General features: G+C 60.0%; 1 protein-coding gene across 1 annotated transcript; it reads right to left on the reverse strand.

Annotated features, from left to right (window-relative positions):
• Positions 1 to 243: 243 nt before the first annotated feature.
• On the reverse strand, positions 244 to 18,769 carry HSPA12B (heat shock protein family A (Hsp70) member 12B). Its single transcript, XM_062202293.1, has 13 exons — positions 18,702 to 18,769; positions 13,083 to 13,141; positions 11,290 to 11,387; positions 10,238 to 10,362; positions 7,749 to 7,935; positions 7,135 to 7,239; positions 6,727 to 6,843; positions 4,528 to 4,702; positions 3,607 to 3,693; positions 3,177 to 3,281; positions 2,824 to 3,082; positions 2,241 to 2,344; positions 244 to 1,681 (listed from the first exon to the last, which is right to left on the reverse strand). Exons 2-13 carry the CDS (start codon positions 13,123 to 13,125, stop codon positions 1,026 to 1,028), a joined length of 2,061 nt encoding a protein of 686 aa, XP_062058277.1. The 5' UTR covers positions 13,126 to 13,141; positions 18,702 to 18,769; the 3' UTR covers positions 244 to 1,025.
• Positions 18,770 to 19,044: the final 275 nt, after the last annotated feature.

Here is a 19,044-nt window from a genome sequence, read left to right on the forward strand (position 1 = left end):
GCTCCAGCCCCCCGCCTGGGAGAGGCCTCAAGAGGATTCACTTGGGTGGAGAGGGGCCCCCTGTCCTGGCCAGAGGGAGGCCTTGGGGAGTTGGGGGGGAGGAGTGTCTGGGATGCCTGACCAGCTCTGGCCACCTCCCTGCCCTGTGCCCCGGGGAAAGCTCTCCCTTTCTAGAACCTGTGCCCTATCCCACTCAACGGTAGGCTCCAGAAGGCTTGGCTTCCCTTGAGCATAAATGTTTTATTGTCATCTTAGGGCTCTCTGGCCGTGGGGCTGGGGCCTGACATTTCACACTTGCCCACCTAATGCACAGCACGACTGTGACGAGGCAGGAATCAGTGCTCACGCACTCTGTCCTCCCTACCCACTCCCGACTGCACTTCCCCAGCTGGGTTATTCGTTGGCTATCCTTGGGACCCTCCCAGATGGGTGACGTCTGGAAGGAAAGACCCCCAGCCCCTCATACTGCCTTCATCGAAGTGTACCTTCCTCCCTGTAGCTACTGCCCTTCCTACAGGAACTGTCACACTGGCGTGGTCAGCACCGCACCCTGGCCGGGGCTTCTACACCAGTCCCTCTACTGTCTGCCTTGGCTCAGGGTTGCTCTCCCCCAACTCCCCTGCCAGCGCTGAGAGGATCCATTAGTGACCTCGGCCCTGCACCTCCTCCCTCCTGGGCATCTCCCGAAGCCTGCCTCATTTGGTCTCCCTGCGGCCTGTGTCCTTTCCCTTCTCCCCGCCCCAAAGTTCAGGCCTGGCTTGTCTCCAGGCCGCATGCCCCCTGCCAGGCTGGGAGCGCCTCCTGGAAACCCACTCTAAGCCTCCCTCCCCCTGGCAGGTCGGGGTTGGGGGACACCTTCCACTTGGTGGGCCAGAGCCCAGTCCCAAAGCCAGTCTTTGGATGTGCCCCCCTCCTCCTTGAGTTCATCTCCGAGGGGCTAGAGGTCGGGGAAAGGGATGCTGATAACAAATGTTCCTCCGCCCCACCCCATTCCCCAGGCCCAGGGGCCAAGGGAGGGCGCGCCCTCAGTTGGAAAGGAAGTCGATGGCGGCGCGCACCGATCGATTGGTGCTGACGTCCACGGCAGTGACCTTAATCTCCGTGTCCCCGAACTGCATGGCGGCTCGGATCTCGCGGCGGCCCGGGGTTGCGCCAGCACCGTCCGAGCCGCTGTCGGCGGGCTCGAGCTCGAGGCTGAGCGCGCCGCACTTGCGCACGCCCGGGTCGGTGATGAAGTGCGCGTCCTCGGCGGCGCAGCAGTACAGGTTGATGAGCACGCGCCGCTGCCCCGGGCGCGCGGGGCAGTAGCTGCGCCGCACCTCCTCGCCCAGCGCCACCGACTGCTCGGCGGCCACGAAGCGTTCGAAGACGTCGGTGCACCAGCGGCGGCCGTCGCGAACCAGCAGCTTGTCTGGCGGGTGGCGCCCTGCCACGAAGCGGTTGAGCACGCCCACGCCGTAGGTGAGGGGCGAGCGGCGGACCCGCACCACGCCCGGCGCCTGGCCGAAGAGCACAGCGCCCTTGAGGATGGTGAGGCCCACGTCGTGCGGGACCACGACACGCAGACCGCGGGCACCCAGCGACGCCTGCACCGCCTGTTGCAGCACGGCCGACTCGGCGAAGCCGCCCACCAGGAACAGCAGCTTCACGCCCTGCACCTCCGGCCGCGCCAGCAGCGCCTCTGCGGGACCGGACGGGGCCCGGCGGGGAGCGGGGAGGGAGAGGAGAGGGAGAAAGAACCGAAAGGCCATTACTTTTTTCGGCCACTGGCGCCTCCCCTCCCCCCACCTGCACCCTCCAGGCGACTACAAAAGATCCATTTGAATTAGGTTCTATAAAGAAAAGCGCAAGCACTTTCCCTGAAAGCTCCTGGCCGCCCTCCTGGGCTCCGCCTCCCCAACACTCAAACCCTCTACCCCGAGGAGGCCGAGGGACCAGAACAGACATTTGCACACAAGCATACACACGCCCTGAGGCAGCCTGCCGGCTCTGTACACATTGAAGGCTCAAGGTTTGGGGGAACCCAGTGCTACCACCCCAATCTGTAAGTGGGGAAAATGAGGCGCCAGAGGTTCTTTAGCCCGGCAGGACCGCACATCACCCCTCCTAACCATACCCTGCGCACCTCCTGGGCCTCACGCCTGAGGATGGGTGAGTGCGGGTTCCCAGCACCCGCGGGGGGTTATTCCTGCACCTGAGGGTGTCCGCTGGGGAACCGGGATCTGAGCTCAGGCGCTCACCTATGTGCTGGATGATGCCGCTGACTGTGGGCTGGAAGAGCTCGTTCATGGCCTCACAGGACATCCGGAGCATCCCCTGCGAGGACCACTTCACGAAGTTCACGCTGTAGGGGTGAAGGGGGCACAGGTCCAGGGGTCAGGATCCAGCTGCCTGCCCCAGCTTGGAGTCGGGTCCTCATTCCCTGCCCCTGGCTGGCTGGACCAGCTGGGCGCTGCCTCTTGTCCTCTACTTCATTGTGGGGGGGTGGGGGGAGGGCTTTAGCAGCCCAGCGGCTCCAGTTCCGGGCATGAGGTCCTCAGGGTGGGGCATCTCTGCCTCCTTGTGCAGGAGCCAGGGAGCACCGACTGCAGGCGCAGGTGTTGGGCGAGGGAGAAGCTGGTAGACGGCCATCGGCCCTTTCCCAAGGCCCAAGATCCGACCCCTCCTCTCAGCTCGGGCTGTGGATTTCCCCTAGTGAAGTCTGCCTTGCTGGCACTCAGGCCTCACCCTGCCGCCCCAGTGGGCACGGTGTGTGCTTGGACCCCACCGCTCCCCTGGGACCCTTCTCAGCGAGTCCTGCCTGCGCGCGGGCCCCAGGCCCACCTGCTCCTGCGCAGCGCCGTCTCCACGTTGTGGCCTCGCTGCTTGCGGTAGAAGTCGATGAAGGAGAAGGGCAGCGAGATATTGAGCGCCCCAGCGCGGTGCGGCCCCGCCGTGCGTTTGCGGGCCTCGAAGGCGATGGTCAGATCCACCCAGGCTGCGGGCCGCTGCCGTTTGAAGGTAGCGATGAAGTCCTCACCAAAGATGCGGCAGAGCAGCTGCTCGAAGGCCAGGTCCACGCCCACCGCGCCGTAGGGGCCTCCTGGGATGCGGCAGGGGGTGGAGCCGGCGTCAGCGCCCCCGGGGCCTCCAGGGGCTTGGGCGAGGACGGGGCTGCTGGGTGCCCGGCTACTCACCAGACGCTTTGTACAGCTCCTTGAGGGTGCCATGGGGCTGCTCCAGCTGGTGCACGGTGAGGTCCACAGTGCCTCCCCCGCAGTCTGCCACCACGTAGCGGTCTCCTGCGGTGGCGAGCGCGGGCACACACTCGCGCAGACTGCCTCTGCCCCTCCAGCCCCGCCTAACCGCCACCCTCGCCCCTTGTCCCGAGCCCTGCCTGCTGAGGGATGTGGGGGGTCGCAGGTGTTGGAACCGCAGGGTGCTACATTAGGGGCGCAGGGTGTGGGGGTCCCAGCATACGCACGCGCGTCTGGGAAGAACTGCTGCAGAAGGGGAGTGAGGAGCGCAGCTGTGAGCATGCAAGTGGCCGTAGGGGACGACCAGCTTAGGTACAGCCAATGGAGGAGAAAGGGGTCAAGAAAAACCTCTCCATTCCCCACCCCGCACCTGCTTGCATCTCTGCCCACAGCTCTCCAACTCCCGACTCCACCAGGAACGTGCGGCTGTGGCGGGATCTTCGCAGCTGCTCCCGTGCTGAGGGTCAAGGGTCACCAGGAGAGTGAGATTAGAGGCCACCAGAGTCAAACTCCATGCTCCCTCAAGGCCTCCCAAGGCCATCTGGAGGTCCCTGCTCCTAAATGGGACAGGCTGATGCTGACCCAAGAGGGAGCAGAGAAACCCAATGGAGGCATCCTAGATACTGCATCCACCAGCTGGAGCAAGTATTGCTGGACACAGGGCCTTCCCTTAACCCAGGAGGCCCCAGCCATGGCAACATCATGCCTGGGAGGATTTGGAGGAACTGCTGGGGGGAGGTCTGGGTGGGATCCTAGGGAACTTAGGATCCTGGCATGGGGGAGGCATCTGGGAGGGTGACCAAGGTTGCCCACAGCTCTCTTTGAGCTCAGTGTCTGATTCTGGTAGCAGGCACTTGGGCTGATGTGGATAGAGGCTAAAGTCAGGGAGATCATGGGGGGGGGGCAGGTGATGCAGTGGCTCTTTAAGACAAAGCTCCTGAAGATCCTCCTCCCTTGGGCCCAGCATGGGGGCTGACTTTCCACTTTATCGTACCCAAGCACCTTCCTCCAGGGTAGCTTTGCCACCCATCACTCCCAGTCGGGGCCAGGCTGAGTCCTGTCCTCAGACTGTGTCCCCTCAGGCTCCCCAAGGTCAGGGCTGTTGTCTCACCCCACCCCCACACCCTCCGCCCCCAGATCTGTGCCTCTCCCTCAAATTGGGCTCCCCCAGGGTAGGAGCTCCCCTGCCTTCATTCTGGACGTGGCTGAGCCTCTGCCCCAGTAGCCCCCTGACCCTCCAAGGGCGACTGCCTCCCAGCCCAGTGCTGGGCAGTGCCCGGGCGCGGCTCACCCTGCCGGAAGCTGGAGTCAATGGAGCGGCGCTCACCCAGGCGCCCGCCGCCTGGGGCCCGGCTGCTCAGGTCCATGAGCTGGTGCAGACGCAGCTTGCGGCAGTAGACCGAGGCAGCCTCGGGTTCCAGGGCGATGAGTAGTTGTTCTGCATCCTCCCGAGACACCAGACCGGCCTGGGGATGGGTGGGTAGACAGGGCAGGCAGCACCACAGGCTGTCAGACCTAAGATGGCACCCCAGGGTGGGGTCCTGGGGCTGAGAGGCTCCCACCTGCCCCATCACCCCCTCCCACACTAGGCCTCTCAGGCCCTTTCATGCTGCACAGATTTGGAGCTGCTTCCCAGCTACCCTGTGACTGGATTGGGCAGGGCCATGACCATGGCCAAGGATGCCAAGGAGCTGCCCAGTAGGAAGAGACAGAGCTGCAGCAATGGTCTCGTTCCCAGCGGCAGGGCTGGCTAGCTGTGTGCTGGCTGGCTGGGGAGTCAGCAGAGATCTCACAGTGTGGAGGTGCAGAGCGCCAGAGGAGATGGTGGGGCCTTGTTGGGCTCACCAGGCTGGGCTGGTGTTAGACAGTGGCCACAGGCCGCCCCATTCCCGGGAGGGCTTTGTTCTCAGGGAATCTGATATGGCAGGAAGGAAACAGTGAAATTCCAGGCACCCAGTTGTAGGGAGAAAACATTTGGGACCTGCGTCATTTCCTGCGTCAGGGCAGGGGTTCCCTGTGGGAAGTACTTGACGGTTTTGTGGGGTTCCCTGGATTCTGAACAGGGAGGGGAGGGGGCCCTGGGTGGGGATGGGGACTTCCTGCCCAGTGCCAGCCCTCTCTGAGCTGACAGCCAGGGAACAGTGTGCGAGGAAGCAAGGCAAGTAAACAGGCAGGGGGGCACTATAATGGGGGTGGGGGTGTATTCTCTGGCTGGGGAAGGCCTTGCTTTCCTCCTGATCCCTGCCGGGGGATGTCCGTGGTGCTTAGTGTAGGCAGCTAGAGACCTGGCTCTTGGGTCATGCCTGGCCCACACGAGTGGGGGACTATGGGTCCAGATATCTTCCAGGGGGTCCAAGGGCAGGCCTGGGATGCCTCTGGGCGTCCTAGGCCCCAGCGTTAGAAAAGCAGGGAGTCTTGCTCTGGGAGGTTGTGCTTCCTCCCTGACCCCAGTGGCCAGGTAGTGCCCCAGCCCCCACCCCTCTTCCTGTAGACTCTTGGGCACGCGTCTGGTAGGAAGACTTCCACACTTTCATAGCCCTGTCTCCCCGGCTCAAGGACCTACAATGGTTGAGGCGTGGGTGGGGTCCCTGAAATACTGCTGCCAATGAAGTCTGTGTCCTGGGTGCCCCGCCCACTGCCACGTCTGCTGCCACTGGTTCACAGCTGCCCCCTCCTCTGGACAACTGCCCTGGGCTGAATGGGAGCCGGACAAGGTTCCCTCCTGCTCCCAACCCCCACCTCCAATGACAGACTGATCTATGGCGCTTGCCTCCCTGTGGCCAACTCCCTGCTACAGTTCTGCAAAACTGCCCCATGGGACCAGGCTGAGGTCAGACCTTAGCCGCAACCACATCCTGTCTGAGTGCTCCTGTCCTGCTGCTCCTCCCTCTCCTCGCTCCAGAGAGCCCTTCTTCAACAGACCATGTCACACGACTCTCCACCGTGGGCTCTGCTTCCAGGGAACCTGACTTAAGACACTGCCTATGGTGGCACAGCAGGTTAAGCTGCAGCCTGGCTACAACACCAGCATCCCATATGAGTGCCTGCTCGAGTTCTGGTTGCTCCACTTCTGACCCAGCTCAGAAGTGGAGCTAATACACCCGGGAAAACAGCAAAAGATGGACCAAGTGCTCAGGCCCTGCATCCATGTGGGAGACCTGGATGGAGTTCCAGGCTCCTGGCTTCAACCTGGCCCAGCCCTGGCTGTTGTGGCCATTTGGGGAGTGAACCAGTGGATGGAACTCTCTCTCTCTCTCTCTCTCTCTTTCCCCTTCTCTCTTTCAACTAAATAAAAGACATTCCCTACACTGGCCCAGGCTGTGCCTCCTGTCCCCTGCCCTGCACCCCCTCTCCCTCTCCTGGTGGTGATAATTTAAGGGAAAGCTAGAGGTCTTCACACAACGCCGCTGTGACCCCAGGAGTGGGGGGTGAATGGTGGCGACCACCCTTGGGGCCTCCCCGAGCAGCGACTCCACCCACACGTCCTCACCAGATAGGCGGCCTCCCGCATGAACTGCTTGGCGGGCTGTTTCCAGATGGCGGGCACCGTGAGCACCCAACGCACAGCATCCTTCTCTGGCAGCGACGGACACTGCTCCCGCAGCTCCTGGGGCAGGAGGGCGCAGTGAGGACACCAGCGGGCTGGGGCAGGGGGTCTGTGTGCTATGGAAGCTGGAAGAACCACTCAAACCCCAGCAAGGACTTCTCAGGTCAGCTAGAATTCCACCCCAAAACTGGGGCAGGCTCTACCGGACAGGAAGGCAGGGAAAGGGGAAGGTGACCTCTGGCCTCTGGTGGTGGCTGCCCATGGGATGGATGGGGGTGGTATTTGAGGGGCAAGGCAGACAGCAGAGAGGCCTGGGGGCCCCTCCAGTGGGCAGGGAGGGGCCGCAGGCACCTGAAGGGCATGCTCCTTGAAGAAGCGCAGGGCATGGGCGAACACCTCCAGGGCGGGCATCTTCCTTCCATTCACCGCCTCCAGCTGAGTCTTCAAGGTGAGATCCTGGCAGGGACCGGGGACGGCTCTGAAGGAGGCCGTAGTTCCGCCCCTACCTCCTGATAACCTCTGCTTAAGTCACCCCGTTTTGGAGTTTCCCCGCCTCGTTAGCCCCAGCCCCTGCCCCTCTCCTTAGGTCCACTCCTCCTCTAACCCATCCTTACAACGACTCCTGCCACCCTAGCCCCGCCCCCGCCACCTCTGGGCCCCGTCCCTCTCCTTAGCTCCACCCCTCCTCTAACATCCTTACCCCAGTCCTGCCACCCTAGCCCCGCCCCCACCGCCTCTGGGCCCCGCCCCTCTCCTTAGCTCCACCCCTCATCTAACATCCTTATCCCAGTCCTGCCACCCTAGCCCCGCCCCTCCGGGACCCGCCCACACTCTCCCTCGTGCCCCGCCCCTCTCAGCCACGCCTTCACCAGGCCCTGCCTCCGCATTCAGCCGCGCCCCTGCCCTTTCCTATCCCGGGCCCGTCACCCTGGGGGAGCCCTGCCCCGAGCCAGGTCGTGGCTCACAGTGGCGCTGTGGATCTTCATCTTAAACTTCTCGAAGTAGAGCCAGTCCCGCGCCTCCTCCGGGTCCAGGTCGTGGTAGTAATCGCGGGCGGTGTAGCCGAAGCTGTGAAAGGCGCCCTCCGGGGTCAGCAGCAGGCAGGTCGGGGTCTTCTGGTGGGCCACGCCGGGGTCCCCACCCTCCCATTTCCTGCCGGGGCACAGAGTGGTCCACGCAGTCAGCGGGGTTGGGTGCTGGCTCTAGGGCTGGCTGTGCGACCTTGGGCAGGTCACAGCCTCCCTGAGCCTCAGCCTTACCATCTGTAGGACGGGAATAACAGTAACTACCTTGGAGTTCTCCTGAAGGCAAACAAGGGAAGGTGCCTGCTACCTGCTTTATAAATGCCACCCATGCTTCCCCTCTGTGGGGCCACTGGTCCCATCTGACCTCTCGGTCGAGCCTCATGTCCCCCAAGAGGTGCTCACACTGCTGGACCCCAGCTCCCTGCACCCTTAAGAGCAGCAGCAAGCTTGATACTTTTGCCTGGGTCTGGCCCTTAGGCTCTCTCCCATGGCCCAGCTCCTTCAAGGCCTTTTGTAACCACCTTGACCTTGATCTGACCCACTTCAGATGGGGGGGGGGGATGAGATTGTCAACCTGGCTGTCAACAGGGGTCTGGGCTCCACCCACAACTGCCTGCCCAGCTCCCCACCTGGCAAATCCTCCCCTTCCTCTTCCTTCTCTGAAGCCCTCACCCCTCCAGGCCAAGCCCCACACTGCAGCCTGTGGGGGGGGGGGGGGGACGGACACTGGGACTCCAGGCAGCAGGAAGAGCATGGGCAAAAGCATCGTGGTGTAGAGGGGGTGGGGTGGACAGAGCCAATTGGTCGCAATGAACAGCAGGAGAAATGCGGAATGCCAGGGCTAGCTAGGCATTGAATGCCCTACCACAGTTCTCCTTGGATTCCAAGTTGGGGCGTTAGAGGCATGGCCATATCTGCTTTTAGAAGGCAAGGTTGCTGGTCCCCTGGCAATATCGGCAAAGGGGAGGGAGGATGAAGGTAAAGCAAGGAGGAGCATGTGCCACAGTCCAGGCGCTGAACTTGGGCAGGAGAGAAGAGGCAGGGGATTCCAGAGCTGCCAGGAGACACAGAGATGATGGGGCGTGGTGGCCAGTGAGGGTGGGAAAGGTGGGCGTGGGAGAGGGCGGGACATCTGTGACTGTCCTCAGTCCCAGCAGGGCCTGGCAAGGCCTCAGCCGTGTGTGATGGGCATGCCGCTGGAATGCCCTGCAGCTCCCTCCTGTGCTGTCCGGGGGCAGAGACAGGGGACCGACTGCCAGGGCGCGCGAAGCTCAGGTCCTCATGTCTCTTTGGGGGATTGGCTCCTCTGTCTGTCTCCCCTACCTTTTCTATCCAACCTCCCACCCCAGTCTGGTTGAGAGTTTTAAAGCTCTCTCTAGCTCCACCTACTGGCTGATCCGTGGGGGTGTGTTCAGACACATACTTGGTTCAAACAAAGCCCAGCACCAGGACTTTTCACACATCTCTCTCGTGACAACTGCGTGGCTTGTCAACTCAGTCACCCCTCCGCCTTCATTTCCTTACTTTTCATCCGAGACGTCGGCCCGGAATCACCTCTAGAAATTTACTCCACAGAGATCCCAGCACACGTTTTCAAAGAAACAGCATGTTGGGTGATAGTGAAAAACGAGAAGTGGGGAGGTGGGGGTGAATCCCCTCAAACTACCAGTAGGGGAGTGGCTGAATTACGACACATGTGTACTTTGGAATGCCAAGCAATTGTTGGGAGGTGATGGCGTTGTGTTGTGCAGGCAGGAAAGGGCTACAGGATAGGGTGAAAAGTTTAAGTTGAAGCAAGTCCTATGTCAGCCCCATTTGTATGTTAAAAACACATGCACACGGGGCCACCTGCAGTGCCGGCATCCCATATAACTGCCGGTTCGAGTCCCCACTGCTTGACTGCCGATACAGCTCTCTGCTATGGCCTGGGAAAGCAGTAGAGGATGGCCTAAGTGCTTGGGCCCATGTGGGAGACTCAGAGGAAGCTCCTGGCCCCTGGCTTCGGATCGACACAGCTCTGGCTGTTGCAGCCATCTGGGGAGTGAATCAGTGCATGGAAGACCTCTCTCTCTCTCTCTCTCTCTTTCTCTTCTTCATCTCTGTAACTCTGCTTTTCAAATAAAATCCATCTTAAAAAAAAAAAAAACACATACACGTGCACAGATGTGCATGGTTTTTCTACAAGCCCAGAAAAAGACTTCTGTATTTCACTGTATATTTTTTGTATCTCAATAACTTCACAAACTAAACGCAAAAACCCAACATTGCTTGCAGAGGGCCTGTGGCTCATCCTCCAGACTTCAGCCCCAGACTAGGAGTGGGAGGGGTTCTGAGGAGACCCCCGCGTCTCAGAACAGCCCTTCTGGGACCAGGCCTGACCCCCCCGTGTGAAGACCCCTCCCCCAAGCTCCCAGCCCAGCCGCTGTCACCTCATCATGTGGATGGCCTCAGGGTCGCTGGCGAAACTGAAGGCATAGCCACTGGATGTGGTGCCGAAGTCGATGGCCACCACCACCGAGAAGGGAGGCGGCTGCGGGGCACGGGTCTCTGGCTTCTGCAAGTGCAAGACCCAGAGTCAGCCAGCAGCCAGCAGAGCCAGACCCAGTGCACGTGGGAGCCCTTGCCCTCGACTGGCTGTGGTCCAGCCCAGCCTCGCCCACCCACCCCCGACCACCTGCCTGGCTTCCCTTCCCTCCCAGGCTTCAGGCTGAGCCCTGTTCATGCCCATTGCCATTTCAGCTCAAGCTGCTCCTGTCCAGCTCCCTGCCTCAGCCCCACCCCCAGCTCACACCATTTTCACAGCCTGCCACCAGCCCGGGCCCAGCTGGGAGTAATTTTGCTTCTCCGGGAAGCTTTATGGCACACAAGCCTGTGTGCATTTCACCCGCTTGCTCTTTGTGGCCACCAGACTCTGCCCGGTTTAGTGACAGAGAGGCCCCACGCACGACCCCAGAGTGGCCCCTGCCTTCTCGCAGGCCAGGCCTGGGCTCCCTGAGAACCAGGGACACCTTTCAGGGAGGGGAGACTCAGGGAGCCCGGGGGTGGACAGGTTATGTCCTGAAGACTTCAAGCTGGAAGTGTCCACACTTTTTTTTTTTTTTTTAAGCAATGTGTCTCCTCTCCCCCACTTACCACCTGGATCAAGGTGGGGCTGACAGGAAGGGGAGCAACAGAGGGTACCCAGTACTGTGAGGCTCTGGAAAACACACATGCTCAGAAGCGTACCTGTTCTAGCCAGCAGCGGCAGTGCCCCTGGATGTACCCCGAGACAGGGAGAGCCAGGGGTCAGAACAGGCTGCCCCATTCTGCTGTCCAAGGCTAGCCCTCTGGGGGCCATGTGACTGCAGTGTGTGGGGGCAGAAGGCACGATGGCAGCTCCTGTCCCCTCCTCCTTCTCAGCCAAGGCCCTACCAGGCACCCCCTCCTCTGTACCACCCGTGTCTCCTACCTCCCCCCAACCGGATCCCCGCCACGGGCTTACAGGAGACTGTGAGGGTGTGAGGGGGGCAATGCCGCAGCTTTCCTGGGTCCTTGGTGAGCCAGGTGGGCTGGGGACCGGGGACCGCTCTGGGCTGGAACCTGCAGTGAAGAGAGGGCAGGTCATCCCAGCAGAGTTGTGGTGGGGACTGGCAGAGAGGCCCAGGCCTGGCACTGGGGGGGGGGTCCCCCATTAGCGCTTGTTGGACTAGGTCAAGAGGATAGGTTGGGGGAAGAGCAGCCTTTCCCACGCATCACCTGGAGACTCACTGTCTCTCCCCAGCACCCCTCTGACATAGCAGTGGAGGGGCGGGGGCAGAGTGCAGAGAGGGCTGCGGAGTTGCGATGGGTGGGCCCCTGGGGTTGGGGAGTAGGGTAGCGAAGCCAGAAAAGGAGGGGGACTACAGCTCTAACTGGCTGGGAGGGGCAGCTGGCCCAGAGGTGTGGCTGCTCCCCTCCGCCCTGAAGTTGGCCCACATGGTTCTAATCAGGACTTGAGGGAGCGCCCCTCCCCCACTGCACAAGGGCTGTGGCCTGGGGAGGACCAAGGTGGGGGTAGCACGTCTCTCCAGCCCAACTGTGAGCTAGGCCCTGATAGCCCCCCCACACACACACACACTCCAAGCCAGCATTTAGGGGTAGGAGGTCCCACTGACAGCCCCTGGCCAATCAGCACCAGGCTGGAAATTTGGAGGGAGGGAGGCGAGTGGCTCCAGGCCTGGCTTGGAGGATCAGGCAGCTAGCTCATGGATGGGAGGGGCCTGCCTGGCTGGACACCCACAGGGTTGGGCTGGTGGCTGGTCGCCACCCCTGAGCTCTGATAGGGGTCAGGCAAGGGCTATTGGGGCTGCCCTGAGACACACGGGTTGGTGCAGGGAGGCTGGCCAGGGATGAGGAGTGGGATCTGGTATGGTGATCAGTGGACTTCTGCACCTCTGGCTGGAGCCAGGGCATGTGGTCCTGGACAGATCCCAGCGCTCCGTGATCTTGGGGTAAGCTGGGGACATGCGTGAGGGGCTGGCTGTGGTGAGGGGAAGTGCCTGGATGGGGCAGGGACGGTGCTCACATTCAGAGGACTCAGTGCTTGCTCCAGCCCCATCACCAGTTCCAGCCCGAGAGGCCAAGTAGCTGTGGCTGGAGCCTGGGAAGGGAGGCAGGAAGGAAGGGCCCAGCCCGCCAGGTCTTTGTGAATGGACTTCCTGAGGAGTGTCCCTCCTGCCTGCGGCCTCCCGCCCCCGCACAGAAGCCACAGACAGGCCCACAGGACCCATGCAGATTCCACACTCAAACACGGGTCCCATGCACGGAGACCTACCCTGGACACACAGAACACATACACAAATGATCCAAAGCAACACAACACACGTACACGCAAGTGGTCCTGTGTAGAGACCTCCCTGCACACACAGCACCCCCAACACACACAGTCCTGTGCACACAACAGATTTATACAGACCCTCTTCACGCACACACACACATAAACACACACACACCCGAATACACTCAAATACATACAGAGGGTCCTGTGGGCAGATTCACCCCATGCACACACACACTCACATGGGGTCCTGTGCACACACACCCTGCACAAAACACAGTCAGTACTGCATTCACAGACCCTCCCTGCACACAGTCTGTGAACAGATTTGTTCTGGGCACACACACACACTCACACATACCCACACAGGTTTCTGTGCACATTACACACACACACGCACACGCACAGAGGACTGTGCACACGGACCCTTCCCTGTGCACACACATGCAGGCTCGCGTTCACGGTCTTGTGGGTCTTACCGATGTATAGCCCCTGCAGGCCCAGCTCTGGGACGGCCAGCATCGTTGCAGCCCTGGAGCTGTCAACAGGAACAGGCAAGCAGAATGGGATTTATCTGTCCCTTTGTTCCCTCCCTGAATGCTTATTTATTTACTTTCAGCTGGAGTCTTCTGAAGCAAATCCCAGACATCATGTTGTTTCACCTATAAAATCTTCAATACATCTGTCTCAATAAGAGAAAACGACGTTTTGAAAAAGTCAAGACAACACCATTATCATGTCTGACAAAATGAAGAGCAATTCCTTAATCTCATCGGAAGCTCGGTCCCACAGGCCCAGCTTGTCTCAAAACTGGCTTTGCCCTGCTGGAATCAAGATCCTCCTCTGGTGTCTTCCCTGGGCCAGGAGTGGGGGGACATCAGCGACCCAACCCTGGTGGGGCCTGAGAGCGCGGCTGGGCTGGGACTCCTGCTGGAGGCGTCTGACTTCTGGCTTTATCTGAAGGGCAACAGCAAATCGGGAAAGGTGTGAAGTAGCCGGGGACAGGGCATGACTATATGGGCTCTTTGGGAGGGGCATGCAGATGGGCAATTTGGAAGCAGGAGCCCAGTGAGGCCACCAGTCTTCCAGGCGACAGCTAATGCTGGAGGCCGGATGCCTTGAGACACAAAAGGAGACATTCGAGACAGAGGTGGCTGGCAGGTGTGGGGGTGAGGAGGTGTCTAGGGTGGTACTGTCTGGCGGACACTAGAAGGAGGAGTTGGGTGGGGAGATGGAGGATCCTGGAGAAGGAGTGGGCTGCCAGGGGCAGGGACTTGGGTGTGGGTTTGAGCAGCTAGGAAAACAGAGCCAACAGCCAGATGACCTACGATCGGGAGGTCAGGGAGAAATCTGAGCTGAGCTGGAGATGTGCTTTTGCAAGTTATTGTCCTGGGAGGTTTGGCAGAGTAGAGGGAAGCAGGGGAAGGGAGGAGAATCTATATGTACAGGCTAAACAGGGCACGTCGGGCTGGCCAAGAGATGGAGATTTCACGAAGGCCATGCTAAGAGGAGGGGCGAAGTTAGCTTCCTTTAGGAGGTCCTTAGATGCGATTAGAAACACCTGTTCTTATGGCCCAAGGCAGGTGCGCCTAGGTGAGGCGAGAGCAGGAGGTGAGAGAACGGAGTTAGAACTTCTGAGAAGCTTGGCTGAGATTGGGAACACATGTGAGGGTAAGGAGCTGGTGAGACCTAAAATTTGAGGGAGGGGAGAAGGGATGTTTTTATTTTCTAAGCTGGCACAAACTTGAGCTTGTGTCTGTGATGTTCTAGAGGTTAGGTTAGAGGCAGGATCCTCCAAGTATCCAGACCAGCAGCATGGCACTGCCTCGGGGATTGTTAGAGACCCAGAACCTCAGCCCCCACCCCAGACCTGCTGAATCAGAACCTGTACTCTGAGGAGCTTCCCAGGGACTGGGCATCTAGCTTAATGACTGAGATGTCCACGTCCCCATCAGACTACCTCGAACAGATGCCCAGTTCCTGGTTTGGGCTTCCTGTTGGCGCAACCCCTGGGAGACAATGGGTGATGGTTCTAGTAAGTCAGGCTCCTGCTACCCTTGAGAGAAATCTGAATTGACTCCCAGCTTTGGTCTCACCTAATCCTGGCCATTGTGTGCATTTTGAGAGTGAACCAGCAGATGCAAGCTTCTCTGTCTGTCTCTCAAATTAATATATATATATATATATATAATTAATGTGATCCCGAGTAATTCAGGTACACATTAAAGTTTGAGAAGTGCTCCTCAACAGTTTCCTTGGCCAGTTTTTTTTTTTTAAGATTTTATTTATTTATTTGACAGGTAGAGTTACAGAGAGAGAGAGAGAGAGAGAGGTCTTCCTTCCGTTGGTTCACTCCCCAAATGGCCGCAACAGCTGGAGTTGGGCTGATCTGAAGCCAGGAACCAGGAGCTCCTTCCGGGTCTCCCATGCAGTACAGGGACCCAAACACTTGTGCCATCTTCTACTGCTTTCCCAGGCCATGGCAGAGAGCCGAGTTGGAAAAGGAGCAGCCAGGACTAGAACTGGCACCCATATGGGATGCCGGCACTGCAGGCAGAGGCTTAGCTTACTATGCCACAGTGCTGGCCCCCCCGGCCAGGTTTCAGATCTTCCATGAGATTGTCCTCACTGGGGGTCTGGCTGCCCAGAGCCCCCTCCCTGTCTGTATGCAGGTGTCCAATCAGGAAGCTCTGCTAACACAGACAGACACAGAGCTGGGCACTGGCACGCCCACACACACGGGCACACACCCTTGCTCACACACAGTGCCCACAAAGCCAGCCTACCGTGGACAGACCTCCACATACTCCTGTATGTACCCACGGCCAGCACCATGGAGACTTCCACATACATGCAGTCTTGCTGTCCTCCACGCCACTGGTGTGTATAAGAGGCAGGGAAAGGATGGGAGCTGGCTGTGGGCACTTGCATGGCAGAGGGGTGGTGCCAAGAAAAGGGAACGCAAATAGAAGGGGTGGGTGGGGATCTTGGGAGCCAGGGACAGGGGTCCAGCTCAGGGTGACGGAGTGGTGTACTGCTGGATCCCACCAGCTTGGGAGAGCTGATTCTGATTTCTTTTTTCTTTCTTTCTTTCTTTTATTTGACAGGTAGAGTTATAGACAGTGAGAGAGACAGAGAGAAGGTCTTCCTTCCGTTGGTTCACTCCCCAAATGCCGCTATAGCTGGTGCTGCGCCGATCTGAAGCCAGGAGCCAGGTGCTTCCTCCTGGTCTCCCATGTGGGTGCAGGGGCCCAAGCACTTGGGCCATCCTCCACTGCCTTCCCAGGCCACAGCAGAGAGCTGGACTGGAAGAGGAACAACTGGGACTAGAACCCAGTGCCCATATGGGATGCCGGCGCCGCAGGTGGAGGATTAACCAAGTGAGCCACGGCACCAGGCCCCGATTCTGATTTCTTTTCTCAATTCTGCATTCAGGGGCATCACATTGGTAGCATGAAATCAGCCCAGGTTCGGAGTCATGCCACGGAAATTGGTAAGCACTACAAGTTAAGTTTCTCTTGCTCAGAAAGTTGAGTATAACGCAGCTCACTAGGCTAATCCTCCACCTGTGGCGCCGGCACCCCGGGTGCCGGATTCTGTCCCAGTTGCTCCTCTTCCAGTCCAGCTCTCTGCTGTGGCCAGGGAAGGCAGTGGAGGATGGCCCAAGTACTTGGGCCCTGCACCCGCATGGGAGACCAAGAGGAAACATCTGGCTCCTGGCTCGGATTGGCATAGCACGCCGGCTGCAGCGGCCACTTGGGGAGTGAACCAACAGAAGGAAGATCTTTCTCTCTGTCTCTCTCTCTCTCACTATCTAACTCTATAAAAAAAAATTGAGTATAAAACATTTCCCAGTGTAGTGCTGGATCAAAGCCACAAGGGAAGAGCTGGCAAGCCTTTTGTATGTTGTTTTGACTCTTCAGTAAACACATATTGAGCATTTCTTCTTCATGCCAGACTGCTAGATGCTGGGAACTACTCTGTTGAGTGAATGGGTTTTCTGGACCAAGGCTATGTACCTGGAGAAACATCTAGAACTGCTGGGACAAAGACTCTGAGTAGTCACTCTGACCTGGAGTCCATGCCCAGCCTTGTGCCTAGCCCCGCCCCAGCTCTCTGAAGCTCCCTCTCAGTGTGTGCCCCTACGCTGTCTCTCGGGGATGGCGAGGGCTGTTCCAGCACCTGCAATGAACTCATCGTGTCACCTTTCCTCGCATCAGTGCTGTTTCCTGTAAGAAGGGTGACACAGCGGGCTTGTGAGGACCAAGTAGAGGTAAGGTGGATGTCGATAAAGGCAGGAAGTTGAGCAGGTGTGGGCAGATGTGAATCTGAGTTTCCTCTCGTTAGAAGTTTTTGGTCCTACTGAGAATTTTATTCCAGTCATCCTGAGCTCTTTGGTGGGGGAGGTCAGAGCTGAATCAACCTGTGTTTAAGAGAAAGACTCCACGAATTGGCGGAGAGGTGGAGGCAGAAGGGGGCAGCCACACACACACACATATGCCCAGTGTGTCTTTGCTGCCTGCGTTCCTTGCACACACACTCAGACAGGCTAAAAGGGAATGCTGACTGCAGGGCTCAGGGCTACCTCCAGTCCATAAAGCTAGGTCTGGGCGAACTCCACCGCTGGAAATGGGGAGAGGCAGACCCTCTCGCTGGGGTCCCTAACTGCAGAGGGTTGAGGCCTATGGGTTTGAGGGTAATTGGATGGGACAGTTCGATTTACAGAGAAAGTAACATCAGTTCCTGGCTATGCAAGCACATGCCAAACTCTGACCTTAGACTGACTCCCACCCTACCCACAGACTGACCCTTAACCCTGCCCGTGGACTGACCTTTAACTCTTGGCCTCATATTGACCTTTGCTTTTCATATTCACCCTGACACCTGGCCCTGACTTCTAACCAAAAACATGGCTTCGCAGTCACTGGGAACCAGGACAGGTTCGGCAGAGGAGGGACTCACAACCAGACTCCTACCCCGCAGTGCCTAGGACGGGGCTAGGCCAGCCTGATGGACAGAACCCTGCACAGACTTCACCTTGGCATGGGTGTTTAGGCAGGGTACTCTGCCTCCCAGAGCACTGTGGGTGTGTGAGGCTCCACACCTCGCTCGTGAGGACAAAGAGCCCACCCCGATCTCTGTGGCTTCCCTCCTCCCGGGGCCCTGCCTCTCCTGTCCACTGCCCTCTGCTTAGCACCCTGCTGGCCCTTTAATGGAGAGGACTCTGTCATCAGGCTGTGAGGCCACAGGCGTCTCTTCCAAGTCACAGACTGGGCCAACGGGGGTCAGATCAGGAACAGCACCCAAGGGCTGCCCCACCCTGTCTCTGAAGAGGAGCCCTGGAGGAGAGGAGACTGTGGGCTGAGGGGCTGCCCTCTCTTGTGCTGGGGCAGCGGTGTAGCAATGGCCTGCCACGGTCCCTCCCTGCCCTCCACTTTGCTTTCCATACATCCTGCCTCACCCCTGTGGCTCCCCGTGGTGGGAGCAGCAAGCTGACAAACAACCTCTGTCCCACAGGGCCCTGCGCCCTCCACACCCTGCTCCCTGGCCCCCATCGGCTCCCTCACCTAGGGATGCTCCTGCGGCATCTGCTCTCCCAGAGGCCTCAGAGAAGCTCCGTCTCTCCCATACAAGTTCCCTTCCCAGACAGCTCCATAGTGGACAGGGGAGTCCAGACCCCGTCCCAGCTGGACCCCTAAGCTGGGCCACCCAAACTGGCCCCACAGAGAGAGGCGTGGAGACACTGGCACCTGGCCACCCAGCCACTCTCTGACACCCCTGAACTGCATGGCCTGGGGTCTCAGGAGCACCCCAACCTCCACACACAGGCGCACAACGAGCCCCAGGTCCCCACCCCTGGCTCTCTGGAGCAGGCCCCAGCCCACAGCAGCTCCGCCCTCAGCCCCCAGGCTAGCGTGCTTGGGGGTCTCAGAGCCAGGACGCGGCTCCACGCGCTGGCCTTGCCGGAGAGGGGCTTGCACATCTGGCCCCACCAGACCCCGGTTTTTGGTGGGCTCTCAGCCTTCAACCGAGCACCGAAGCCCCTACGCGCTTTTCCGTCCCCGGGTAGCCTAGCCGCCCCCCGACCCAGAACCCACCTCCGCTCTCCGGACAGCTGGAGCCAGTCCGACAGCCTCGATTCCGGCCCGCAGCCCTCGACGTGCGCCCGACCCGCGGCGTCGGTCGCTCGGCCCCGGCCCCGCGCCGCCCACCCCGTCCGCCGCCCCCTCCCCCAGGCCGGATGGCCGCGCTCTCGCAGCCCAGATGTGCGAGGCCGGGGCGGGGCCTGCCTGCGCGGGCCTCCGCTGAGGGGCCCAGCCTGGCCCTGCGTCCCGGGCCCCTCCCTGCGCCCCTCCTGCGCCTCGCGGCCCAGGCCTCGGCGCCTCCCCCGCTCCTCGAGCAGCCCAGGCGGTAGGAGAAGGCAGCGGGGGAGGTGGAGGG

The sequence above is a fragment of the Lepus europaeus genome, chromosome 10 (assembly GCF_033115175.1).
Source record: "Lepus europaeus isolate LE1 chromosome 10, mLepTim1.pri, whole genome shotgun sequence".
Taxonomy (NCBI): domain Eukaryota; kingdom Metazoa; phylum Chordata; class Mammalia; order Lagomorpha; family Leporidae; genus Lepus; species Lepus europaeus.